This window comes from Notechis scutatus, chromosome 12 (assembly GCF_049901735.1).
Source record: "Notechis scutatus isolate UNSWTSFEM ecotype Mainland chromosome 12, rNotScu1.2, whole genome shotgun sequence".
NCBI classification, from domain to species: domain Eukaryota; kingdom Metazoa; phylum Chordata; class Lepidosauria; order Squamata; family Elapidae; genus Notechis; species Notechis scutatus.
Genome location: NC_142020.1, coordinates 11,230,152 through 11,253,856, shown reverse-complemented (window position 1 = coordinate 11,253,856; position 23,705 = coordinate 11,230,152). Strand labels below are relative to the sequence as shown.

Here is a 23,705-nt window from a genome sequence, read left to right as displayed (position 1 = left end):
GCACGTCCCTTACAGACCTCTTAGGAATAGGGTGAGGTCAATAGTGGTTAGTTTGAGGTTAAAAGGAGTGGGGTTTGAGGATGTAACAACAGAGTCAGGAAGTGCATTCCAGGCATTAACCACTCCGTTGCTGAAGTCGTACTTTCAGCAATCAAGTTTGGAGCGGTTTGCCTTGAGTTTGCATCTGTTGTGTGCTCTTGTATTGCTGCAGTTGAAGCTGAAGTGGTCATTGACTGGTAGGACATTTTAGCAGATAATTTTATGTACTACGCTGAAGTCCAACTGGATGCGGCGTAGTTCAGGATTGTCCAAGCCCAAAATTTCAAGCCTGGTGATACAGGGTATTCTGTCGCGAGCAGAGGAGCGTAGGACTCTTCTCGTGAAATACTTAAAGAAAACCTGGATTAACAGAAGGATAGAATCGAGATCCTAAGAAGGGTTAGTGCCACTTTATCATGCCTTGGTAAGGCCAACCTTGGGATATTGCATCTGGTTTTATATCCCTATTATATATATATATGTAAAAAACGTTGAGGCTCTGGAAAGAGTGCAGAGAAGAGCAACAAAGATGATTAGGGGACTGGAGGCTAAAACATATGAAGAACGATGACAGGAACTGGGTATGTCTAGTTTGATGAAAAGAAGGACTAGGGGTGACATGATAGCAGTGTTCCAATATCTCAGGGGCTTCCTCAAAGAAAAAGGAAGTCAAGCTATTCTCCAAATCACCTGAAAGCAGAACAACAAGTCGTGGGTGGAAACTCATCAAGGATAGAACCAACCTAGGACTAAGGCAAATTTTCATGACATTTCCTGGCAATCAGTCAGTGGAATGACTTGCCTTCAGAAGTTGTGGGTTCTCCATCACGGGAGGCTTTTAAGAAGGGACTGGACAGCTGTCTGGAATGATACAGGGTTTCCTGTTTCAGCAGGGGGTTGGACTGGAAGACCTCCAAGGTCCCTTCCAACTCTGTTATTCTGCTGTTCAATCCATTTCCCTCCCTGTATTCTTAGGAGTCTCCGAACCAGGCTGTTTCCTAACATCCCTTTCATACAGCCTTCCTTCTCTCTCAAGGTGGAGAGATTCCTTCACCATTTTTTAACTGACAAACATTTGTAAAAGCACAATCTCAGCCCCACCGACGAAGCCTGCTGATTCTGCTCACCGTTAGCAGAAGCCGAAGCTGTTTATTTCTTGGATGTCCTTAATTGCCGCTGCTGGAAACCCTGGTGGAATTCAATATTTCAAAACCTGCCGTTCTCTGCTTGGCACGGAGCCATTCGGTGGGCAGGCTCTCGCCCAGCGGGATCCAATTTTGAGACCTCCAGGATTAGAAAAAACCTGAAGCTGCAACCTCCAGAGTCCCTCAGAGAGGAAAGGGACAATTCCGTTGGCAATTTGCGAAGGAAAACTCTTTTATCCTCAAAATGACCTTATAGAGCATTGCACCTCAGAACAACTAGACACAAGGACAGTTTTTCCCCCATGCCATCACTCTGCTAAACAACTAATTCCCTCAACACTGTCAAACTACTAAGACTGTATTACCATGATTCTTCTCATCCTTCCTATTACCTCCTTTTCCACTTACGACTATAACCTTGTTGCTTTTTTTTTTTAATCAAGTTTTTTATTTTTATTCTGCATATACACATCAATGCATAAACAGTGTGGCACCGAAGCATCATACATTTTGGTGCAAACAAAAATAACAACATTAATCATATCTCTTACATTCATCAAACTTATATAATTCTAATGTTAATACACATATTTGAATTAAACTATAATCCTTCATTATTTAATTATTCAATATTCCAGTACATTCTTCTAATGCCAATTACCATATTGTTTAAACATACATGATAATTTCATTATTCCATTTCTTTTGTTTTTATATTTTTTTAAAAAAAGCTAACATCTCTTTTGGAAAGCAGAGTGGTTCCAGGTTTTGACATTTCAATACAAACATGACCATAGTTACATATTCATCTTTCTTGTTCAATTACATATCACATTATTACTTATTCTATTTTCTTTTAAATATTCTCAAATATTAAATTCATTAAACTTATTTTATCCAATTTCACTTCATATCTTAACTTATTTTATTTTTCTTAAAATATTCTTATATCTTACTTTGCAATATTATTTAAAATTCTTATTTCATTTCTATATTCATTACACACATTACTTTTATTTTGCAATTTTATCACATACTGTTATTCCATTTATTCAATAAATTCATCTTTGTTCTGATAGTTCAAAATATTGTCCCCTTTGGTTGTCAAACCCTGTTGCTTGTATCTTTACAATTTGTATTGTTTGTTTTAGTTTCCTAGTATGATTTTGATTGCTTATTTAGTATCCTATCACTAGGTGTTGTGTCTCTATGATTTTTGATTTATGATGAATGTATTTATAATGACAACGATCATGATTCATCGCTTACAGCTTTTATGCACACGGAGAGCTGATGCACCGAAGACAAATTCCTTGGGTGTCCAATCATACTTGGCCAATAAAAGAATTCTATTCTATTTTATTCAACGCGGTCACCCCCCATCAGTCGTGTTTAAACGACAAAAGCAAGAAACGTTTTCTTAGTTTTGGATTTAGTTTTACTCCTGCCCCTTTCATTGCGTTGCTCTGATCTACGTCACTCTGCAAGGGCAATGATGGAAATATGTCAAAGGATCCAGGACAGGATGCTTGGTGGTTGACATAACGACCCCCTGAATTCTATCAGTGGCAACCAAACCTTTGACTACATTACGAACGAGTTTAGCAACTCTGGAGCTGTGGAAGGATGGGGAGTGGGGCCTAGCAATTAGAGATATCATCCTTGTTTTGATGCAAAAGGTCCCATGGTTTTGTAAGCGTGCACCTCTGATTAAACCTTGGGGACCTCAACTTATGACCACAGATGAGCCCAGAATTTCTGTTGCTAAGCAAGACATTTGTTAAGTGATTTTTCCCCCCTCCGTTTTGCATCCTTTCTGGCCGCCCTTGTTAAGCGAATCGCTGCAGTTGTTTAAGTGAGTTGTTAAGTGAGTCTAACGGTTGTTAAGCAAATCCGGCTTCCCCATTGACTTTGACACGGCAAACCGTCATAAATAGGAACCAGTTGCTGAGCATATGAATTTTGATTACATGACCCTAGGGGTGCTGCAACAGTTGTAAGTGTGAAAAAGGGTCATAAGTCTTGTTTTTTTTCCAGGGCTATTGTAACTTTGAATAGCACTGAACTATTCAATGAAGGGGTCAGCTTTGGAAGCCATTTTTTACCTTGGAAGCTTCGAGGCTGCCACATTCAGTGCCTTGGTGGACTTGGTGGGAATGGTGTGGCTTGGTGGGTGTGGCTTGGTGGGTGTGGCTCTTCATTCCCTCCTCACCCCACTAACCTGCTTTCCAGCTCCGTTCTCCTGTGCAGGGCAACCAAAGAAGACCCAGCCAATCAGCTGGGACTTGGGAGGCAGAGAAGAGATGGGGGTTGGCAGGGCCAGCCAGAGGCGGTATTTGCTGGTTCTCTGAACTACTCAAAATTTCCACTACCGGTTCTCCAGAACTGGTCAGAACCTGCTGAATACAATTTCCGAGTGCCTGGGAATTTGGGAGGGTGGATTTCATAGAGAGGTAGAAGATTAGACTCAACAACATTCTTTCTCAGAAAATCAAGGACATGTTGCTCTGCACCTGGAGGGGAGTGACTGGAGGAATGGCTCCAGTTAAGAACAAGATTGGATAGGGCCCATGTGATGGACTGTTGGGTGCAGGGGATGGATTTTTGAATTTCTCTTTTGGGAAGGGAAAACCTCAGATTCAGGTTTTCCCAGAGGTGCCAATATGACAACTCTAATAAATTCTTACTTGGATGAACTTTGTCTCTGAGGTACTGAATGGAAGACGTAGGGTTTGGTTGGAACACTGACAGAAAGGTTGTAAGTCAAGGACTAAGGGCAAGGCAAAAGATCACTTTGCACGAGATCGTTCAGTCGCTAACACTAGATCATTACGCAGCAGATGAATTGATTGCCCTAACTTGGCCTACGGTAATTTGACTGGCTTGATTAAAAATAACTGTCCCATCTTCCTGTTCTTGACCTTGCAGGGAGAATGAGGTGCTCAAAGTCCAGCTAAAGAAATACGTCGGGGCTGTCCAGATGTTGAAAAGAGAAGGTCAAACCATGGACGGTGAGTGGGACTCTCCCTTCCTAGGAACGGAATCTCTTTCATCGGCTTCCAACAAGCCAAGCCAATGGAGGTAGCAGGATTGGCTCAACCACTGTGTGATACAATTAATGACCGCAACACAAAGGTCATAAAATCAGGTGCGCTTCACTTAAACACCGCAAAATTCTGGTCAATTGTGGTTGCTATTTGAGGACTGCCTATATACATTTTTGTTTGGAGAGACTAAGTGGGAGGAGGGTTGATTCTCCTCCTCCTTCCTTCTTCCTCCTATCATTTTTGTGATGACCCAGGACGTGGCACAAAGGCAACGCAGTCAAATAAGCAATAAGAGTCCCTTTATTATCTCCAACTTTGCCCCAAAGCTCCAGGTTACCTTTGGCTGGAGAAAAACTGGCCTAGGAACAGCCTTTGACTGTAGAAAATTCAATCCAAAACAAGATACATACAAACTGTAACTAAAAGTCCAAAAAAACCAAGCAAAAGTAATTAGTTTGATGGGGCAGGAGAAGGAATTCCAGACTTGAAAGCATGGCAAAACTCACACAGTTGGGAAGATGCCAGGAACATAGTTAAGCCACGACGATACAAGATAAATTCACGTTTGCTCCCAACAACTTGGCTGTGCGCAGCTTCCTCTTTTATATACTGTGTTCCCAACTGTGGCTAATGAAAGGGCCCTTTCCTCCCCCGTAAGCCATGCAACCAACGTTGCTCCCTTCTCTGTTCCTCCCTGTGTGCCCTAGGGTGAAGATGGGGTGGGCTTGGGTCTTCCTCCGAATTCCCTCTCCCTTGCTCTACCTCTCCCCTGCTCTGCCCAGCCGGCCTTTGCCCTTCCTCAGTTTCTTCCACAGCCAACGGAGCCACACTCCCTGTCAGCTGCTCGGCCTCCCCCTCCAAGTCAGGTTCCGACAGAGGCATGACAATTTTAGCCATTGTCTATCCACTGCAGGGTGAAGGCCTCTTCCGCATGTTTCCAATCAAGCCATAATAGCTTTACTGTGAACTAGCAATCACTGTGGGTCTTGCTGTCTCTTCTTGGAACTCAACTTCTGTTCCAAAAGTGGGGTTTTTTTTCAAGAGGCAACTGGACTTTCTCATTTTTCCTTTGAAGGCGTTTCGCTTCTCCTCCAAGAAGCTTCTTCAGCTCTGACTGGATGGTGAGGGATGGAAGGACATCCAGTCAGAGCTGAAGAAGCTTCTTGGAGGAGAAGCGAAACATCTTCAAAGAAAAACCAGAACGTCCAGTTGCCTCTTGAAAAAAGCACCTTGGGGACAACCATGACTTGGATGTTGGAGAATCTCCATAGACATTTCCAACCAAAAAAGTCCTGAATTTTGTTTTGCCAATTGGGGCCTGCCATACTTAGTGACGTGGTGACAAATAGCTGTCTGGTTCCTTCTTGAAAACGTCCAATGATGGAGCATCTACATCCCATAATGAACCTTATCTATTGCTGAATAAGGAGAAGCCTTTTGTGATTTCAGGGGTTGTAAATATTAGAAACAATGGTGAATACAAATTCAGCAAATATGCAGGATCATTTCCCCCCATTCCAAACATTTAATTATCCCTGTACCCCAATAAAATGACTTTTTCCCCCTCCTCCTCCAAGTTTATTTTCATTTAGAAACAAATTAAAGTGGTACTGAGCGCAGTGTTGAATAACTAGGTGACTGAAAGAAGGAAGTATGCTTTTTTAAAAAGTAATATAAAATTAGTTTAATAACTCATTTTCTCATTGGAAGAAATTTAATCTTTTGACAAGCAGTTTAAAAAATCCTTTTATTCCTTTTCCAGTGCTTAAGCTATAGAAACAATTTTCTATTGGCATTCACAGCTGGAGTCTTCTAGTCAGACAGTTTGCTGAGCTCCTGCAGGAATTAAAAGGCTTAATTTCTGTTTGGGAAACAGTGAAAATCAATATAGACCCGCATTGCTTCTTAAAAGTATTACTGTGTCATTTTTTCCAGCAAGGATTAACTAAATATGTATACTAAGCCTGTCGGTGTCTTTGTTTTTCCAAATGTACTTACAAAACGAAATTTTCCCTGTCCCCCAACTCTCTGTTACGGGAAAAATCCTCTTTTGAAAGTTTTTATTGGATGTTTGCAAACTGGAAAGCAGAGATTCGCAGGGGGTCCTGCAAAAGTTGGTTCTGGTTTAATATTAGATAACAGGCTCCGGGTTCTCTTAGGCCAATCCGTGCTTTGAGGCACATCTGAACTTTTAATGGCTTTGCTGGGTTTATACCGACCTTTCCATCAAAGAAGGCTGCTCAAAGAAGCTAACAATCACAAAGAGCCAAATTAATTAAAACATGGTTAAAACTTCTATTAAAAAAGATAGCACTCCGTCAGTTCAAAGCCCAAATTGGCAGCTGGCAGATATCTTCTTAAAATAGATTGCCTCAAACCACGCTGGAGAATACATAGCAAGAGCCCTTAGACTTATATACCACTTCACAGTGCTTTTACAGCCCTCTCTAAGAGGATTACAGAGTCAGCTTATTGGCCCCAACAATCTGGCTCCTCATTTTATCAACCTCGGAAGGACGGAAGGCTGAGTCAACTTTGAGCCAGTCAGGATCGAACTGCTGGCAGTCGGCCGTCAGCAGAATTAGCCTGCAGTACTGCATTCTAACCACTGCGCCGTCTTGGCTCACCACCACGAGATGGTAGACAGATGATAGATATAGACAAACTGATAGTTGAGAGAGAGAGATGATAGACAAATGATGGATGGGTGGATGGATGGATGGATGGATGGATGGATGGATGGACGGACAGACTGAGTATAAAGCACATTGGGACAATCATGAACTGGATGACTGAGAATCACCATAAACATTATACTTAACCATGGATTTCTCAACAAATGGAATCACAAATGTTGGTTTGGGTGATATCTGAATAGCTGCCACTTGGAAAATCTGAGAAGACGGTATACATGCTCAGGATATAATCAAACATATTAATTTCCAGTCTTTTCCAATTTCTGAACTTTTCTTTTTTTTAAGATGACCTGGGAAGATGTAAAATCCCATGAGGGTTAGTTGTATGTTTACCTTCTATTGGAATGAATGGGCTGTGTGCTTGCTTTCTCTGTAATGGGATTTAAGCATGACTCCATTTCTCTAAATTTAGGACAGTCAGATGTGATATTGGAGCTCCTTTCAGCCTGGTTGCTGTTGCTTGAGGTCAGTGATTTTCGACGAAATATGGAAATAAATCCCCAGCACAGTTGGGATTTTTATGCGATTTTCCCCCCCCTTTCCTCCGGCAACCATCTAAAAATTGAAAGAGAAGAGATTAAAAGCAGATTATTTAACACTTAAATTGCATTTTTTTAAAACTTCCACTTTTTTGGGCAAGTTAAGTGCCATAATTATTAACCGCGGACCTCCTTTTTTTCTAATTTAAAACACACGGCTGGTTTCTAGGAGCACACATTTCTGAAGTTGAATTGTAATGTTTGCTAGTGGTACAAAGGTGAACAAAAATATGCTAAATTCTCTGGCAACCTTTCCATGACCCAGTAATAATTTATAGACCACAATTTTGGGGAACTGAAGTAATTTTTATTCCCTTGGGTCTGCGTGAATTTGATTAAGTTCTCCACGAAGGCCATGAGACAGGTGTTCAACCATTTCATTACGCTGGCTTGTATTAAACAAAATTATTCACGAAGAGGATATTTTTAAGCTGCCTATAATATGAGAAATTATCCTTCATTAGACACTGGCTGTTTTTTTTCTGATTCGTATAATTATGGCAGGGGAAAACCTTGGCTGCTGCATTCTGCTATGTTAGAATTATATGTCAACAAAGGCACAATAACCAGAGAAATTGAGTGGGATGGTCAGATTTTATAGAAGGAAGAAAAAAAAGAGAGAGAGAGGAGGTGGCGACAGAATGATTGCAAAACCTTTCTAAAAATGAGTGGCTTTGCACCATGATTTTTAGTTGCCTTTCCCCAGCTGTGGACTAAATTTCCACTGCAGATACTAAAAATAAACTTGAGAACGGCATGTGTTTTATATTGCATAGGATTCAAAAATACCATTCCTTTTTTAAAAAAAATGTTTAGGGCAGGTTTTTGTTAGGGATGGCTGCCTTACGACACATCTGGATGCAGGGTATTCAATTGAAGGGGTGCGATCAGATGGGCTACTGCTATTAGAATTAGAATAGAATAGAATAGAATAGAATAGAATAGAATAGAATAGAATAGAATAGAATAGAATAGAACAGAATTCTTTATTGACCAAGTGTGATTGGACACACAAGGAATTTGTCTTGGTGCAAATGCTCTCAGTGTACATAAAAGAAAAGATACGTTCGTCAAGAGTCAAGAATCATCCGGTACAACACTTCATAATGGTCAAAGGGTACAATAAGCAATCAAATCATACTAGGAAATAGTCAATATAAATCGTAAGGATACAAGCGACAAAGTTACAGTCATACAGTCACAAGTGGGAGGGGATGGGTGATAAGTAGTGATGAGAAGATTAATAGTAATAGTAGTGCAGACTTTGTAAATAGTTGGACAGTGTTGAGGGAATTATTTGTTGAGAAGAGTGATGGCATTTGGGAAAAACGGTCCTTGTGTCTAGTTGTTCTGGTGTGCAGTGCTCTATAGCGTCATTTTGAGGGTAGGAATTGAAACAGTTTCTGTCCTGGATGTGAGGGGTCTGTAAATATGTTCACAGTCCTCTTTTTGACGTTTAACAAGGTTTTGCAGTTTTGGGTCGGTATATTAATTAGCCCAGTCAAAAAAAGCAAAAAGAAAAAAAAAAAAACCACCCCCAGGAGAAAGCCTGAAGATATAGTGGAATGTATGGGGCAGAGTGTGATAGCTCAGGGAGCTAAGAGGCAAATCAGCCTGGAATCTTTCATATGGAGGAAAAGGTGGACGCTCCCTAACTTTTCAGATGTAAGGGCCAAGCTGGGAGGGCGGACTTAAATCTGTTATCAGTTTAGACTCCATGCATTGCCACAAAAGACGCCAAGTCCAGCAAGCCGGGAGGGTGGAGTTAAACGCGTCATTCGTTTAGAGTCCTTGCATTTCCACAAGAGATTAACTTGAATTCTGTCGACCCTAATCTAGCATCAATTTAGTGCTGACCTTTAGTTGATCTAGATTCTTATCTATAGGCTTCTGTAAATTATCTATGCTGCAGCTTCATGCATGTCCCCGATTCTTTGTACCTAACACACGGGATATGACTAATACCAGGAAAGGAGAATGTTTGTAGCTCAGGTTTGAAATAAGGAGTCCTTGGTGCTCTCCTAACTTGGTGGTTTTCTTGCAGACATTTCATCACCCAAACTAGGCAACATCCCTAATTTTTATCTAGATCGGTGGTTGCCAACTGGTGGGCTGGGGACCACTGGTGGTCCACGAGAAAATTTTGGTGGTGCGCAGCGAAATGTCCCCCCCCTCCCAAAGCAATTAATCCAGGATGCACGGGAACACAAGGATGCGCCACCCACATGGCCCGCCCACCCACTGGCCTCCACCCTTTGGCCGAGCGCAAACCTTACCTTGAGTAGAGCCACGCGAGCTGGAACTGGAAGGTAAGACCAATGGCAGGGGAGGAAAATCTGCCCTGGGTTGGCTTGCTGACGTTGGTGGAAAGTCAGTCCCCTATTCCAGAGCTGCAGTAGTCACAGGACTGGCCCTTTGGTCATCCTGGAGCAGCTCCTCCAGTCTGTGGCAGGCTGGTGCACCTGGGTGGAGGAGCAGCTGCTCCGGGGTGACCAAAGGGCCAGTCCTGTGACTCCTGCAGCTCTGGAATAGGGGACTGACTTTCCCACCAACGTCAGGAAGCCACCATCAGTCAAAATTCACTTTAGTGGTCTGTGGGATTTAAAATTATGAGTTTGGTGGTCCCTGAGGTCCAAAAGGTTGGTAACCCTGATCTAGATGTTACCTAGTTTGGTTGATGAACCATCTGTGAGAAAGCCACCAAACTCAGAGAGCACCCCGTCATATGTCTAATAGTTATGCAGATTGGGCTTTAGTTTGGAAAGATTAATGTCAGATGCAAGGAGGACAAGAGGATTTACTCAGAGTAGTTTCTCTATTGTTGCTCACCTACAGGCAGGAATCTGTAGTCTGAAAGTACAAATCTCCCACCATCTCTGTTTACAGCCTGGTAAATTAAGGCGGTCGCTTTCTTATGTTTCTTCCTCTGCCAGTTACGCAGCTGCAGGCTGCCACACCCTTTATCCGAATGTTACCTAGGTAGCATTTGTTCGTCTTTCAAGGTCATTCCCATATACCATTACAGAAATATCCTCTTGGAGGTTGAATTGAAAGTCAACAGAGCTGTTTTTCCTTTTTTTTTAAAAAAAAAAAAACATAAGTCCTTGTAGATGTGTGGGTGATAGAATTATGTGTTTTGAATCTTGACAGCTAGCCTCGACCTTTTCAGCTTGTCCTTGAGAATGCCAGACCCATTGGCATAGATATTTTAATTAGTTGCTCTTCTTCATCAAAATTAGTAGGTGATTGGTAATTAATTAATTAGTAGCATTTGGTGATTAATCAATTAGGTAATTAGCATGTGATTTTTTTTTCTCCTCCTGCATTATTGAAAGACAAAGATATCATGCTTCTGGGACTTAATATGGGGGCAGGAAAGATCTCAGCATAACATGGATTATTTTGATATTTTGTCAGGCCCCAGGCATTGTCTCAGCTACCTTGGAATCTGTCAGCTCATAGGGGTTCAATTGGGGACAGCGGCTATGGGCCAGGGGTGGGTTTCTACAGGTTTGCACCTATTCGCTAGAACTGGTTGTTAACATTCTAAGCAGTTTGGAGAACCTGTTGTTAGAAGAAATTCCTGGCCTAATCCTGTAAGGAAGGCAGGAAGGAAACATTCTGGTATTGCTTACAGAAATTGCCTCTCTGTTAACCCTTATTACATTCTTGGCAGGACTAGACTTCCTGTCTCTGGAACTTCTCTGGAGTTTGTTTCCCCTCCTTTGTTGGTACTTTGCTTGTGTGGAGTGACCATTCAAAGTTACAATGGCACTGAAAAAAGTGGCTTATGACCATTTTTCACACGTACGACTGTTGCAGCATCCCCACAGTCACGAGAGGCCAGACGAGGAGATGCGTGCCTCGATGTGAGTGATGTTGAGTTGGCCACGCCCAGCCAGTCACATGACCACCTAAGCCACGCCCACAGAACCGGTCGTTAAAAAAATTGAATCCCACCCCTGCTATGGACTATCCTGGTTTCAGTCTCCCGCATGCTAATGCAGCTCCGGTAGAAGGCACAAACCTGGGATTTGTGGCATCCGGTACTCAGCAATACAAACCGAAGCCTTTGAAGCTAGCTACGACCCGCTGGGGCTGGGGTGAAGCCAAGGCACACAGGTGGGATTGCAAACCAGGGTTCATTCGCAAACATTGTAAGAGTTCTAGAACCAATACGTTTTTCTTCTATCCCTGTTAAATATATATTAAAAAAACGTATTTAAACATGAAAAACCATTAAAACAATAGCAAATGTTGATCTGTCTAGCCATCTAACCATTTCCTCCTCCGCCCTTCTCTTTTTTCCTTCAACTTTTTCCCAACATGGGGGTCTTCCCCAAGGAGTCTTTGTATGTACATATCTAGTTTCAAATAGTTTTACTTATCACACCTTCTTCACACCTTCCCTACAAGAACAATCTTGTTAAGTTGGGATGGGCCAAGAAAGAATGATTGTGTCAGGGTTCCGACGGAAGCCCTAATTAATTCATGAGCCTCGTGCCAAGTTTCAAAAGAAATCCAATTCTTTATTAGGAGCAATACGTCGGCACTTTTCCTAAGGGCAGTCTGCTCTGCCCTACATAATTTACTGTTTGATCCTGTTTCCCCTCCTTCTTCCAGGATGTGTCATAAATCACATTCTCCAATGGAGCACTTTCGAGGGCTGTAGAAAACACAGCCTCTCCGGCTGGCCCTGGTAACCTGAGATACAATCTGGAGAAGGGTATGCATGGAATGTGCTTCTGGTCATAGCAACCAATCTGCTCCCATCAGATCTCTCCCCACCCCCTTTCTTTCTTTCTTTTTAAATAAATTTTATTAATTTTACAATTAAAAAACAGATCTACAACATATACACAAAAAACAAGGCCTTGGCAAGGCCAGAAGAAAGAAAAAAGAGAGAAATGTGAAAAGAAAGAAAAAGGAAAGAGAAAAGAGAGAGAAATGAAAAAGGAACATTTAAAAAACAATATCCTTTTTGACAGTCAGTAAGATCTTTTCTTCTTAAATTGTATCGTATACGCACATCTTATCGGTATCTATACTTAAATTACCCTCTACTAAGTTTCTCTTATAAACAGTCTATCTTTGATTTAACCAGTTATACCAGGGATTCTAATTGAGGACTCTTTGTTTATTTTGTATATTGAGGACTCTTTGTTTTTTAAGGTTAGAGTTAATTTGTCCATTTCTGTGCACTCTAATATTTTCTGGATAATCATCTGTTCTGTGGGTGTGTAAGGTAATTTCCACCCCGCTTCTTATGGCAACTTGAGAGCAATCCAGGAATGCTTTACGATTTGACCGATTGGTTTCAAAGTCTTCAAGGAAGTTTCCATAGCTGAAGGTAGACTAGATCCTTCATCATTCCCCACTATCCGGATGCTGTTTGGAGATCCTGGTGAAGAAACACCCACTAAATGCACCCATAAACGTATCGCCAGAGCTTTCCACAACTCTTAGCTCTTGATACTTTGAGAGCATGCTGTGGGTCTTCTCCCAAAATAGCTGCCATTGGGGTGGGTGGCCCATCATAACGTGCTTGTCACGGTGGGGGCAAACTGTTTAGAAAAAACAAGTTCTTCCTTTCTGTCCTTTCTAGCTTCCTCAGAGAACCTCCACCTCTCCAGCTGACCTTTTCTCCCACCTCCGGCAGGTTTAGGTGGGATTCAGAACTTCCAAACTTTGAAGAGGAGGCTAATGTTGAGGAGGTTGTTCACCTGGGCTTACATAAACAGTTTGTGCCTCTGCATAAAAGGTTGTTGAAGACGCCTCCTCACCTAGTGTTTTCTTAATCAAATTTCTTCATCTAAGAATAAGACCCCCGGTGGTGCAGTGGTTAGAGTGCAGTATTGCAGGCTGAGTGCAATTTGGCAGTTCGAATCTCACCAGGCTTAAAGTTGACTCATCCTTTCCATCCTTCCAAGGTGGGTAAAATGAGGAGCCAGATTGTTGGGGGGGCAAGAGGCTGACTCTGTAAACCGCTTTGAGAGGGCTGGAAAGCAGGGGGTGGATATACTACAAAATCCCCCTCCCCTCCCCACCCCACTACCCTGCTTTCCAGCTCCGATCTCCTGTGCAGGGCAACCAAAGGAAACCAGATGATCAGCTGTGAGTGTGGCTTGAGGAGTGTGGCATTCTCTGGGCATGGCTTGGTGGCTTGGTGGGCGTGGCTTGGATTTGTGGGCATGGCTTGGTGGGCTGTTGTAATGACGAGGCAGTTGAGTTGTTTGATCATGAACAACTGAATCATGATGATCTTTATTGGAGTCTAGTCTTGCATTTATACACATTTTTAGTTATCCTCCATCCCTGGTCAACTTTGGTTACTGCTTAACTTTCGTTACTGTTTACCACAGTAATCCATACAATTAATTATCTCTAGTTAAACTCTAACATATGTTTACTTCCTCTCTCTAATCCTCCTTTAGATTAGTGACTTTGTTTGCCTGAGTTGTATTTGCTTGGAAACATTCTTTATCTGAGGTTTGCCATCCGAGATTGGAATATTCCTGCAATTACAACTCTACAGTGGGCGTGGCAAGGGAAGGTTACTGTAAAATCCGCATTCCCTCCCCACCCCACCAACCTGCTTTTCACCTCCATTCTCCTGCGCAGGGCAACCAAAGAAGACCCAGACAATCAGCTGGGACTCAATGGGAGGAAGAGAATAGATGGGGTTGGCAGGGCCAGTCAGAGGTGGGATTTGCCGGTTCTCCGAACTCCTCAAAATTTCCGCTACTGGTTCTCCAGAACTGGTCAGAACCTGCTGAATTCACCACCTCTGGACAAATGTACCTTGCGGTGTTTGTATTTTCCATTTTTGTTTGCCAGTTATTTTATCTGAGGTCTACCAGATGCTTCTGGCGTATCTGCTTTCTCCCAGGATCCTCTTGGGCTCCTGTGCCAACCCCGATCTATGGCGTGGTGCTGTTTTATTTTCTGTACAGAGCAAAAGGGAAGCCACTCTTCCTTGGCAGTTTTGGGCAGCATTATAATTTTACGTGGTGGGGTTTGGGGAAGCTCTTGTTTCTAGTGTTGTCCAGCTGATTTGATCTTCTTTTGTTTAGCCAGAACGATCCGCTTCTGCCTTGTTGGATCCGTTCAGACCATCAAGTGACATTTGCATTTATTCAGAAGCTCACTCCCCACCTGCGCAAGGGAAGAGGAGAGTGTGTGCATGTGCGTGCATATGGCATGTTAACTGTCAATGCTTCCTACTGAAAACTTCACCCAGCTCGATTTGGCTTGGAACCAAACAAGCAGCTGCAAAGCAAAGTACATTTGCTTACGTTTGGCACTGCCTTCCTTCTGTTTTTTTTTTAGTACAGTTTTAAATTGAGTTTCAATGTACGATGAGGTAACGAAGCTTCCAGATTGTCGTGACATGTGAGAAAGACCTTGGGAGACTGAGCGAAAAGATGCTGCCAAGGGAACGGGGAGAGAAGAGACCATGCAGCCCGCAGCTGCATCAATGGGTGGAGAAAGAGGATCAGGAGGGACCATCCCTAGTTTCCTGAGCTACAAAGGAGGCAGGGAAAGAACTGTCCTTCCAAACTTGCAAGATTCTGCCAATGTAGCCTTATACTAAAGTGGAATTGGCTCATTGGTGTGTGATTCCTAGCTATTTAACCCTGTGAGGCTGACACAGGTAGCCCGAGAGTGAATAATCTGTATATTGTCCTGGTTTGGATTTAATACCTATACTTGGCCTGCTGACGAAGAATGTTTTGGCCCTCAAACTTTGTTACAAGAATGGATCCAAGAGATCCATAGACATACCTAAAAGAAGAAGAAAAAAGTAGATGGCTGCTTTGTTTGGAAAGGGAGGGAGGGAGGGATGAAGGAAGGAAAGAAGGAAGGAAAGAGATCTAACTATAGATATTCAAAGAAGGAAGGGAAGAAGATGGAGGGGAGGGAGGGAGGAAGGGAGGGGGGGGCGGGAGGAAGGAAGGAAGGAAGGAAGGAAGGAAGGAAGGAAGGAAGGAAGGAAGGAATGAAATTAACTAGATATCTAACTATAGATGTTTGTTTGGAAAGGGAGGGAGGGAGGAAGAGAGATGGAGGAAGGAGGGAGAGAGGAAGGAAGGGAGATGGAGGGAGGGAGGAAGGAAGAAAAGAAGGAAGGAAAGAATCTAGCTATAAATATTCCAAGAAGGAAGGAAGGGAGATGGAAGAAGGAGGGAGGGAGGAAGAAGGAAGATGTAGGGAGGGATGAAGGAAAGAAGGAAGGAAGGAAATCTGGCTATAGATATTCAAAGAGGAAGGAAGATGGAGGGAGGGAGGGAGGGAGGTGGAGGGAGGGAGGAAGGGAAGAAGGAAACAAGGAAGGAAGGAAATCTAACTAGATATTTAGAGAAGGAAGGATGGAAGCATGGAAGGAAGGTGGAGGGAGGAGAAGGCATGGAAGGAAGAGGGAGGGATTATGATGATTTAATTTTTATTATTTGATTATCTTCATTAAGTTTATTATTGACGTTCTTCATGAAGCCAAGCATTCCTCTTGGCAGGGTTTCATCCCAAGTGATGGATTTAGGGATTTTGACACGTTCAGAGTTGATGTGATTGAAGCAGGTTTTAAGGCCTACAAATGTTTACAAAAGTTCTAGGCATTTCTTATCTCTGGGGGTGGAGATGAGAAATTCTCTATCTGGGGCTTCAGTTCGCTCCATTTTTTTTTTGAGAGAGAGACATGTAAGCAATTTCATCGCTCGCTGCTTAAGCGCTGTTTTATCTGAAATATTGAGCTGCCGGTTTAAGGTTGCCAGTAGCAAGCAGGGCTATTTAGGGCTCCACATTGTCGTTTTATCTTTCATTAATCAGTATATTTTCTCTCCTTTGTTTTATGATCCCCCCCCCAAACAGAATAAAAATCGAATGCACAATCGAGTGCCTGTCTTCACAGAATACACAACCATGACCAAAAAGACCACACTGAATGTGATTAGTTTTAACTTCAGCTCTCAGTTTTGTGCGTGTGAATTGCTGTCTTGTGTGAATCTAGGCCATTTGGTGGAAGTATGATTTGACGAGCTGTGTAAGCCCGGAAAATGGGTTAATTCAGCAATCTGGTTAAGCGCATAATATACTGTTAAGCACAGCCACCACTGAGTTCATTGCTTTAAGCTATAGCAAAAGGGGTGGGATTTTTGTTGCGATGGTTGTTGTTATTGTTGGTCTCGGTTAAGGAAACTGAATTTTTTTTTAGCACTCCTGCTGTTTCTTTTGGCTTAGTTCAACTCGAAAAGGAAGACACTTCTCGGATTCTTTTACGACTCTGGAAGGTCCGTTCCGATTTCCAAAGTCACAATATTTCAATACAGATAGTTTCTTGACTTATGATGGTTCATTTAGTGACGGTACAAAGTTAAACGGCACTGACAAAAGAAACTGATGTCTCTTTTTCACATTTACGACCGTTGCAGCATCCCTGGCCGGGAGCATGTGATCAAAATTCAGACGCTTGGCAACCGAGTTGTATTTATGACGGCTTCACCATCCCAAAGTCATGGGATTCCCCTTTTCCGACTTTCTGATGAGTCAATCAATGGGGAATCCAGAGTCCCTTAATCAACCCTGTTCCTAACTAGCTTTGAAGGATAAGTTGTCTAGACTGTAACTCTTCCTCCTGTCTCCCAAGGCCATTCCCACATACCATTACCATCTTTTCCAGGATATTTTATGGGCTCTCTGCGTGGCTGGGTGGTCATGTGACTGGGTGGTCATGTGACTGGGTGGGTGTGGCCAACTCAACATTGCTTCTTTGCCCTAATTACCTAAAAAAAGATAATATACCAAAAAGTTGTTTATTATTTCGTGCATTTAATACTTAAACAAAAGACTGGGTGAAATCAGGCTTAATAGCCGTGACTTTGAGAGGGAATCTTGGAGTCTTAGTGGAGTTTCTGGTGAGTTATGTGATTCTTATTATCTGGGAATTAATCCCCTTGGAGGCGAGTGGCTATGCTATCTGATTTTCTCAATGGCTCTCCCTCGCAAGCGCTGAGTGGATTGTTTATCTAGCTTGCAGCACTTTTACCAGGTGTGAAATGCTCTTGGCTCAATGCCCAGAAGTTCAGTTAAGCCTATTCAGAGCTTTCTCTTGCTGCTTCTCTTTCTGAGGTTATTGGGGGCTCTCTGAGCCCCACAGAGTCTTAGCTAGGGGCTCTCCCGAACTCCCAGTAGCCCACCCCTGGTTCTGGGTGAGGATGATGGGAACTGATCATTACCATGACCATGGATTCCTCCACCCTGTGGCAGATAATGCTAGAAAACATTACTCAGAATATTTTGAGCATACAACGTTGGGCTCGGAATGACGAATTGCGTTGGGGCATTTCTAACGGTAAAAATGATCTGGGTCGAATGGATTTATCTAAGGAAATATCTGGGAATGAAACCGATCGCTCTTTACTGACGGCAGCCTGTGTTTTATTTTGCTTCTAGTCTTGCCAAATCTTTGGAACGCAGATAGTGAATTTTCTATTCCCGAACAAAAGCAAGTGGAAAACAATGAGGAACGCGCAAATTCTTATGAAAGGAAGCTGATTGAGGTAAGAAAAGGTTTCTGTGGCGGAAGTTTTCTTTCCCTGTGGTTTTCCCAGCCTTTGTGTCACAACATTTAACAATTCTTTAATCACCGCTTCTTCCGAAGGTTAACATCTATTTTGCAAACACGTGCACGATCTCTGCCTTCCATTTCTGCTAGTATTTTTCAAATGAGGGGATTTATTGCAGGCTAATGATCAGGGATGATTACGCCGCAGTGATTGTTTTTACATACGATTTGGTGAGATCGTCCAACAGACACCCCTTACCCCCAGTGGTGGCATTCAATTTTTTTTTACTACCGGTTCTGTGGATGTGGCTTGGTGGGTGTGCTGTGGCTTGGTGGACATGGCTTGATGGGCATGGCAGGAGAAGGATAGTGCAAAATCCCCATTCCCTCTCCACTCCACTAACCTGTTTTCCAGCTCTGTTCTCCTGTGCAGGGCAACCAAAGAAGACCCAGCCAATCAGCTGGGACTCAGAAGGCAGAGAATAGATGGAGGCGGAGCCAACCTGAGGTGGTATTTACTGGTTCTCCGAACTACTCAAAATTTCTGCTACTGGTTCTCCAGAACCTGTCAGAACCGGCTGAATGCCACCTCTGCTTACCCTGTAGTTTTTCCATGTAAATCTATCCAAGGCAGCTAGGATTATGGAATCTTAACCCCATTGTGGACCAATAAGTGGACCCTGACAAGTTAGTTCCTGGGAAAGACAGTTGTTAATTGTGTTGTCAACTCATAAAATATTTCTGTGGTCTTTTTAGAGTTGCCAACAGAAAGGGAGGGGGAAGCAGTGTGGCAGCTTGCATTCCATAAATGTTTTCAAAGATAGTTTCTAGGTGACCGAAGTTTCTGCCACTGCAAAATTCTAACTTGAGAACATGATTGATGACTCTTGACTAGGGATGTGCCCCATTGGAGAATATGAATTATGATACACCCGGGGGGTGGAGGGGAAAACCATGGTCAAGGGTGACAATGAATGATGTGTCTCAGAGTCGGCTACACCCAGGCAGTGCCAGACATGTTAACTCCCAATAAATCCTTTTGAAGTTTTGGAAGAATGGCTTGTGAATCATGATTAAAATGGGGTTAAGTGCCAGAATCCTGACACCTTGAGTTATTTGGAAAAATAATAACGGTGAAATATAAGTAAGCGAATAAATAGGTAAGCTGAGGATCGCCTGTATTGTTAAATCCGATCAGAGTAATACAATCAGTGCCTTATTCTGACATCAGTTTAAGAGCAATATGCAGCTTTCTCTGCTGCACAGGTAGCTCAGGTAAGAAGAGAAAATTGGCTGGATTTGATGTGATGCCTGCTTGCACATACTAGCTGTGTTAATCTGGGCTTAAATGTTGATATCTATACTTATAGGGGTTCCCATTTTGGTATTTTCTATACTCCTCACAGCTAGAACGCTTCTGATATGTTCTTGCACCCTTTGTGAAAGTAAATACTTGGTTTGGATCATAGAATAGAATACAATAGGATAGAATAGAAATAGAGTAGAATAGAGTACTGTAGTAGAGTAGAAAATGAATAGAACAGAACAGAACAGAACAGTAGAATAGAACAGAGCAGAGCAGAGCAGAGCAGAACAGAACAGAACAGAACAGAACAGAATAGAATAGAATACAATAGAATAGAATAGAATAGAATACTTTATTGGCTAAGTGTGCTTGGACACACAAAGAATTTGTCTTTGGTGCATAAGCTCTCAGTGTACATGAAAAAAATACATTCATCAAGAATCATAACACTTAGTGAGTCATAGGATACTAAATAAGCAATCAAATCATACTAGGAAACTAAATAAAACCATATAAATCATAAAGATACAAGCAACAAGGTTACAGTCATAAGTGGGAGGAGATAGGTAATAGGAAGTTTGAGAAGAAGAATAGTAATACAGTCTTAGTAAATAAGTTGACAATGTTGTAGGAATTATTTGTTTTGCAGAGTGATGGCATTCGGGGAAAAACTGTCCTTTGTGTCTAGTTGTTCTGGTGTGCAGGGCTCTGTGGCGTCGTTTTGAGGGAAGGAGTTGAAACATTTTATATCTGGGATGTGAGGGGTCCGTAGATATTTTCACAGCCCTCTTTTTGACTTGTGCAGTATACAGGTGCTCAGTGGAAGGCAGGTTGGTAGCCATTTTGAAACTTTTAAACCCAAATTTTCGCACCCCCTTGAATATCCTCTTGCACCCCCCCGGTTGGGAATCCCCTGATCGATAAGAACTAGATTCCCTTGTTTCTCTTGTAGGTCACCTAGAATCCCCTTGTTTGGGTTGGTGGACCTCAAACTGTTTCCTCCACACAGGAATTCAAATAATAACCTCCCGGACAGATGGCTACCCAGCCTTGACTCGGACTATAATACCCATATTATCGATTCCTCTGTCTACCAAGCTCTTTTCCTCTAAAATTCAGTGGCAGACCTCATATCCTGTCATTTAAATCCATTGTTCCATGCTGAAGCCAGGGAAGACAGGGTTGACTGGACAGGATGACCCCGTGGAAATGAGAAAGCAGAATCTGGCTTTCTTTGTAGTTTTCCCCGGCCTTTTACCATTCAGGATGCTCTTCATAATGGAGCTTTATTGAGGGCTGAATCAGGAAGTTCATCAGGCTTAAAACTCTGTATTGAATCAAAGCTGAACTTTGAGGCGACCCAGTGCCTGCCGTGAAGAGAGAGACTCAGCAAGAGCTGCCTGGTCCTTTGTTTCTTAGGGCAAAGAATGAAAGATGGGGGAGAGGAAAGGCGGATGCACTGAACTGGGTAGGTCTCCTCCCCTCCCCTTTTTTGTTTCTTTGTCTTGGAATGGAGTGGAATGGAACGAAATAGAGAACAGAATAAATAGAAAATAGTAGAATAGAATATAAAATAGAACAGGGTAGAATAGAATCTTTTTTGAGAATAGAATAGAGTAGAATAGAATAGAATGGAATGGGATAGAGAACAGAATAAATAGAAAATAGTAGAATAGAATATAAAATAGAACAGAGTAGAATAGAATCTTTTTTGAGAATAGAGTAGAATACAATAGAATAGAGTAGAGTAGAGTAGAGTAGAGTAGAGTAGAGTAGAATAGAATAGAATAGAATAGAATAGAATAGAATAGAATAGAATAGAATAGAATAAAAAAAAGGAATGGGAATGAGAATAGAATATAAAATAGAACAGAATAGAATATTGAGAATAGAATAGAATAGAATAGAATAGAATAAAAAATAGAAGTTAAATGGAATGGAATAGAAAATAGAGTAGAACAGAATATAAAATGGAATAGAATATAAAGTAGAATAGAATATAAAATAGAGTAGAATATAAAATAGAATAGAATATAAAACAGAACAGAATAGAATATTGAGAATAGAAACTTTATTGAGAATAGAATAGAAATAACAGAGTTGGAAGGGACCTTGGAGGTCTTCTAGTCCAACCCCCTGCTCAAGCAGGAAACCCTATTATCATTTCAAACCAATGGCTATCCAATCTCTTCTTAAAAGCTTCCAGTGATGGAGCAACCACAACTTCTGGAGGCAAGTTGTTCCACTGGTTGTTCTCACTGTCAGGAAATGTCTCCTTAGTTCTAAGTTGCTTCTCTCCCTGATTAGTTTCCACCCATTGCTTCTTGTCCTAATTTCAGGTGCTTTGGAAAATAGCTTGACTTCCTCTTCTTTGAGGCAGCTCCTGAGAGACTGGAACACTGCTGTTCTGTCACACACACATACCCCCCACTACTCCTTTTGTTCATTAAAGTAGACATAAACGAATGGTTGTAAGTCAAGGACTACCAACAACTTCCGATACCATTAAGGCCCTGTGGAGAGTTTGAGCTCCAAGGTACCAGGCACTTTGGGATGTCATGCGTGTCTGCATCGGCAGATAATCTGAGGAATTAGTAATAATAGCTGAGATTTATCATCCCAGCATTTTGTAATTGTTCCACATTTTCTTTCCCTGAGGTCTCGGATGCTTAAGCTCGCAAAGAGTGCAAGCAATTACTTCGTAGCTCCAGAGAGAGAATATGGAAGCAAGCGACCTTTCTAATATACTCCCCCTTCCCCTAACTCCCCAGTGAGAGTTAGCCTTGAAATTGTCTCAGATCGCATTCTCCTTATTGGGTGTGTTGCACGGGGGAAGCCACATGTTCCAGAACTTTCTGTCCCAAAATATGCCAGTCGGAACTCAAAGCAGCCTTTTGGCATAGCTTGGAAGTGATCTGACCTTAAAACAGCACGTTTTCGAATCTTTCTGCACTTTGGCGACCAGTGGTGGTATTCTACCGGTTTGGCCCGGTTCAGGCGAGCCGGTAGCAGCGATGAGCAGTGGAGACAGAACCGTGTGTGTGTGTATGTATGTGTGTATGTATGTATGTGTGTGTGTATGTTCTGACCCAAACCTGGTTCCAAGAGATCAAACACAAGACAAAGGCAGCAGTATAACCTTTTTATGTTTCATCTATGAATCCTGTTTCTTCACAGATAAAAGGCTGCTTCCAACTAATTAGCTCCGACAAGAAAGAGCCTTGCCAAGTTTTTTTAAGGCTGCCAAAAAACAACAGATAAGAAATAGTTTACAAGAGTCTTCAAATACCAACTGTAATGTCCACGAGGCTGAGTTTCAAAATATCTTTGCCTTCTGCAAAGAAGGTTCGTTTCACAGCTGGCTTTTATTTTCTTGAGGGAGGGGCCATTACCTTGCAGCCTTACTCCCGAGTCGCCCGTGCTGTTGTAACTACTCTTTCCTGCAAGCAATCCTGTGCGCACACGCACTTGGCACAGGCTCCTCGGGAACCTCCTCATCACTGCTGCCAGCTCCCACAATCTCTGAAGGCAGCAGTCCACTCCCTAATGGTCCTGGCCCCTCATCTGAGTCCTCGCTCTCCTCAGCCATCTGCACCTGCTGCCACAACAGATACAGATACAGATAGAGAGATAGAGAGATATATGTATGTATGTATGTATGTATGTATGTATGTATGTATGTGTGTGTTTGTGTGTGTGTGTGTGTGTGTGTGTATATGTTTTCTTAAGTTTTCGTGGGTACTTACATGTATGGTATTCAGCTTTGTTCGGGTATTTTCCCACATCATTATGAAATGTGTTAATCATGATATAGGAAAAGCCAATAACAGGATTCTGATCCAATCAGAAGCACAACTTTAAAAGCACAACTACAATGACGTGGGAAAATACCCGAACAAAGCTGAATACCATATATGTGTGTGTGTGTGTGTGTGTGTGTGTGTATGTATGTGTGTGTATGTGTATATATATAGATATAGATATACTACAGATATATTAAAAAAACTAGATTGGTGGTCATTTCGTGCATTCAGTTTTTCCCCATCTTTCAATCTTGCAATTATATATATGCAAAAACAACTTATAATTAACGAACAAAAATATCTGATGTACAGCTGTCCTGGTGGGAAGGGACTCACCGAACAATGGATAAATAGTTATGAAATGTGTTAATCATAATGATATAGGAAAAGCCAATAACAGGATTCTGATCCAATCAGAAGTTTTACGTAAATCATTTCCAGAGCTGAACTTCCAATAGCCTATAATTATATCAGGAAATCTGGTATGTGGGTATTGGAGTTCAGCAGGCAATCAATCATAGAATAATGTTTCTCTGAGAAGTCAAGTTCAGGCAAACAGCAGCTGCCTC

At 42.1% G+C, this 23,705-nt stretch overlaps 1 protein-coding gene across 5 annotated transcripts in view; it reads left to right on the top strand.

The window, feature by feature from the left end:
- The window catches only part of SNX29 (sorting nexin 29), a 198,504-nt gene that overhangs the window by 29,872 nt on the left and 144,927 nt on the right, over window positions 1-23,705 (top strand). For all 5 annotated transcript variants that reach the window (XM_087973364.1, XM_087973366.1, XM_087973367.1 and 2 more), the window contains exons 14-15: window positions 4,113-4,195; window positions 17,916-18,022. In XM_087973364.1, coding sequence (XP_087829490.1) covers window positions 4,113-4,195; window positions 17,916-18,022 — 190 coding nt within the window. The remainder of the gene's footprint in view (window positions 1-4,112; window positions 4,196-17,915; window positions 18,023-23,705) is intronic.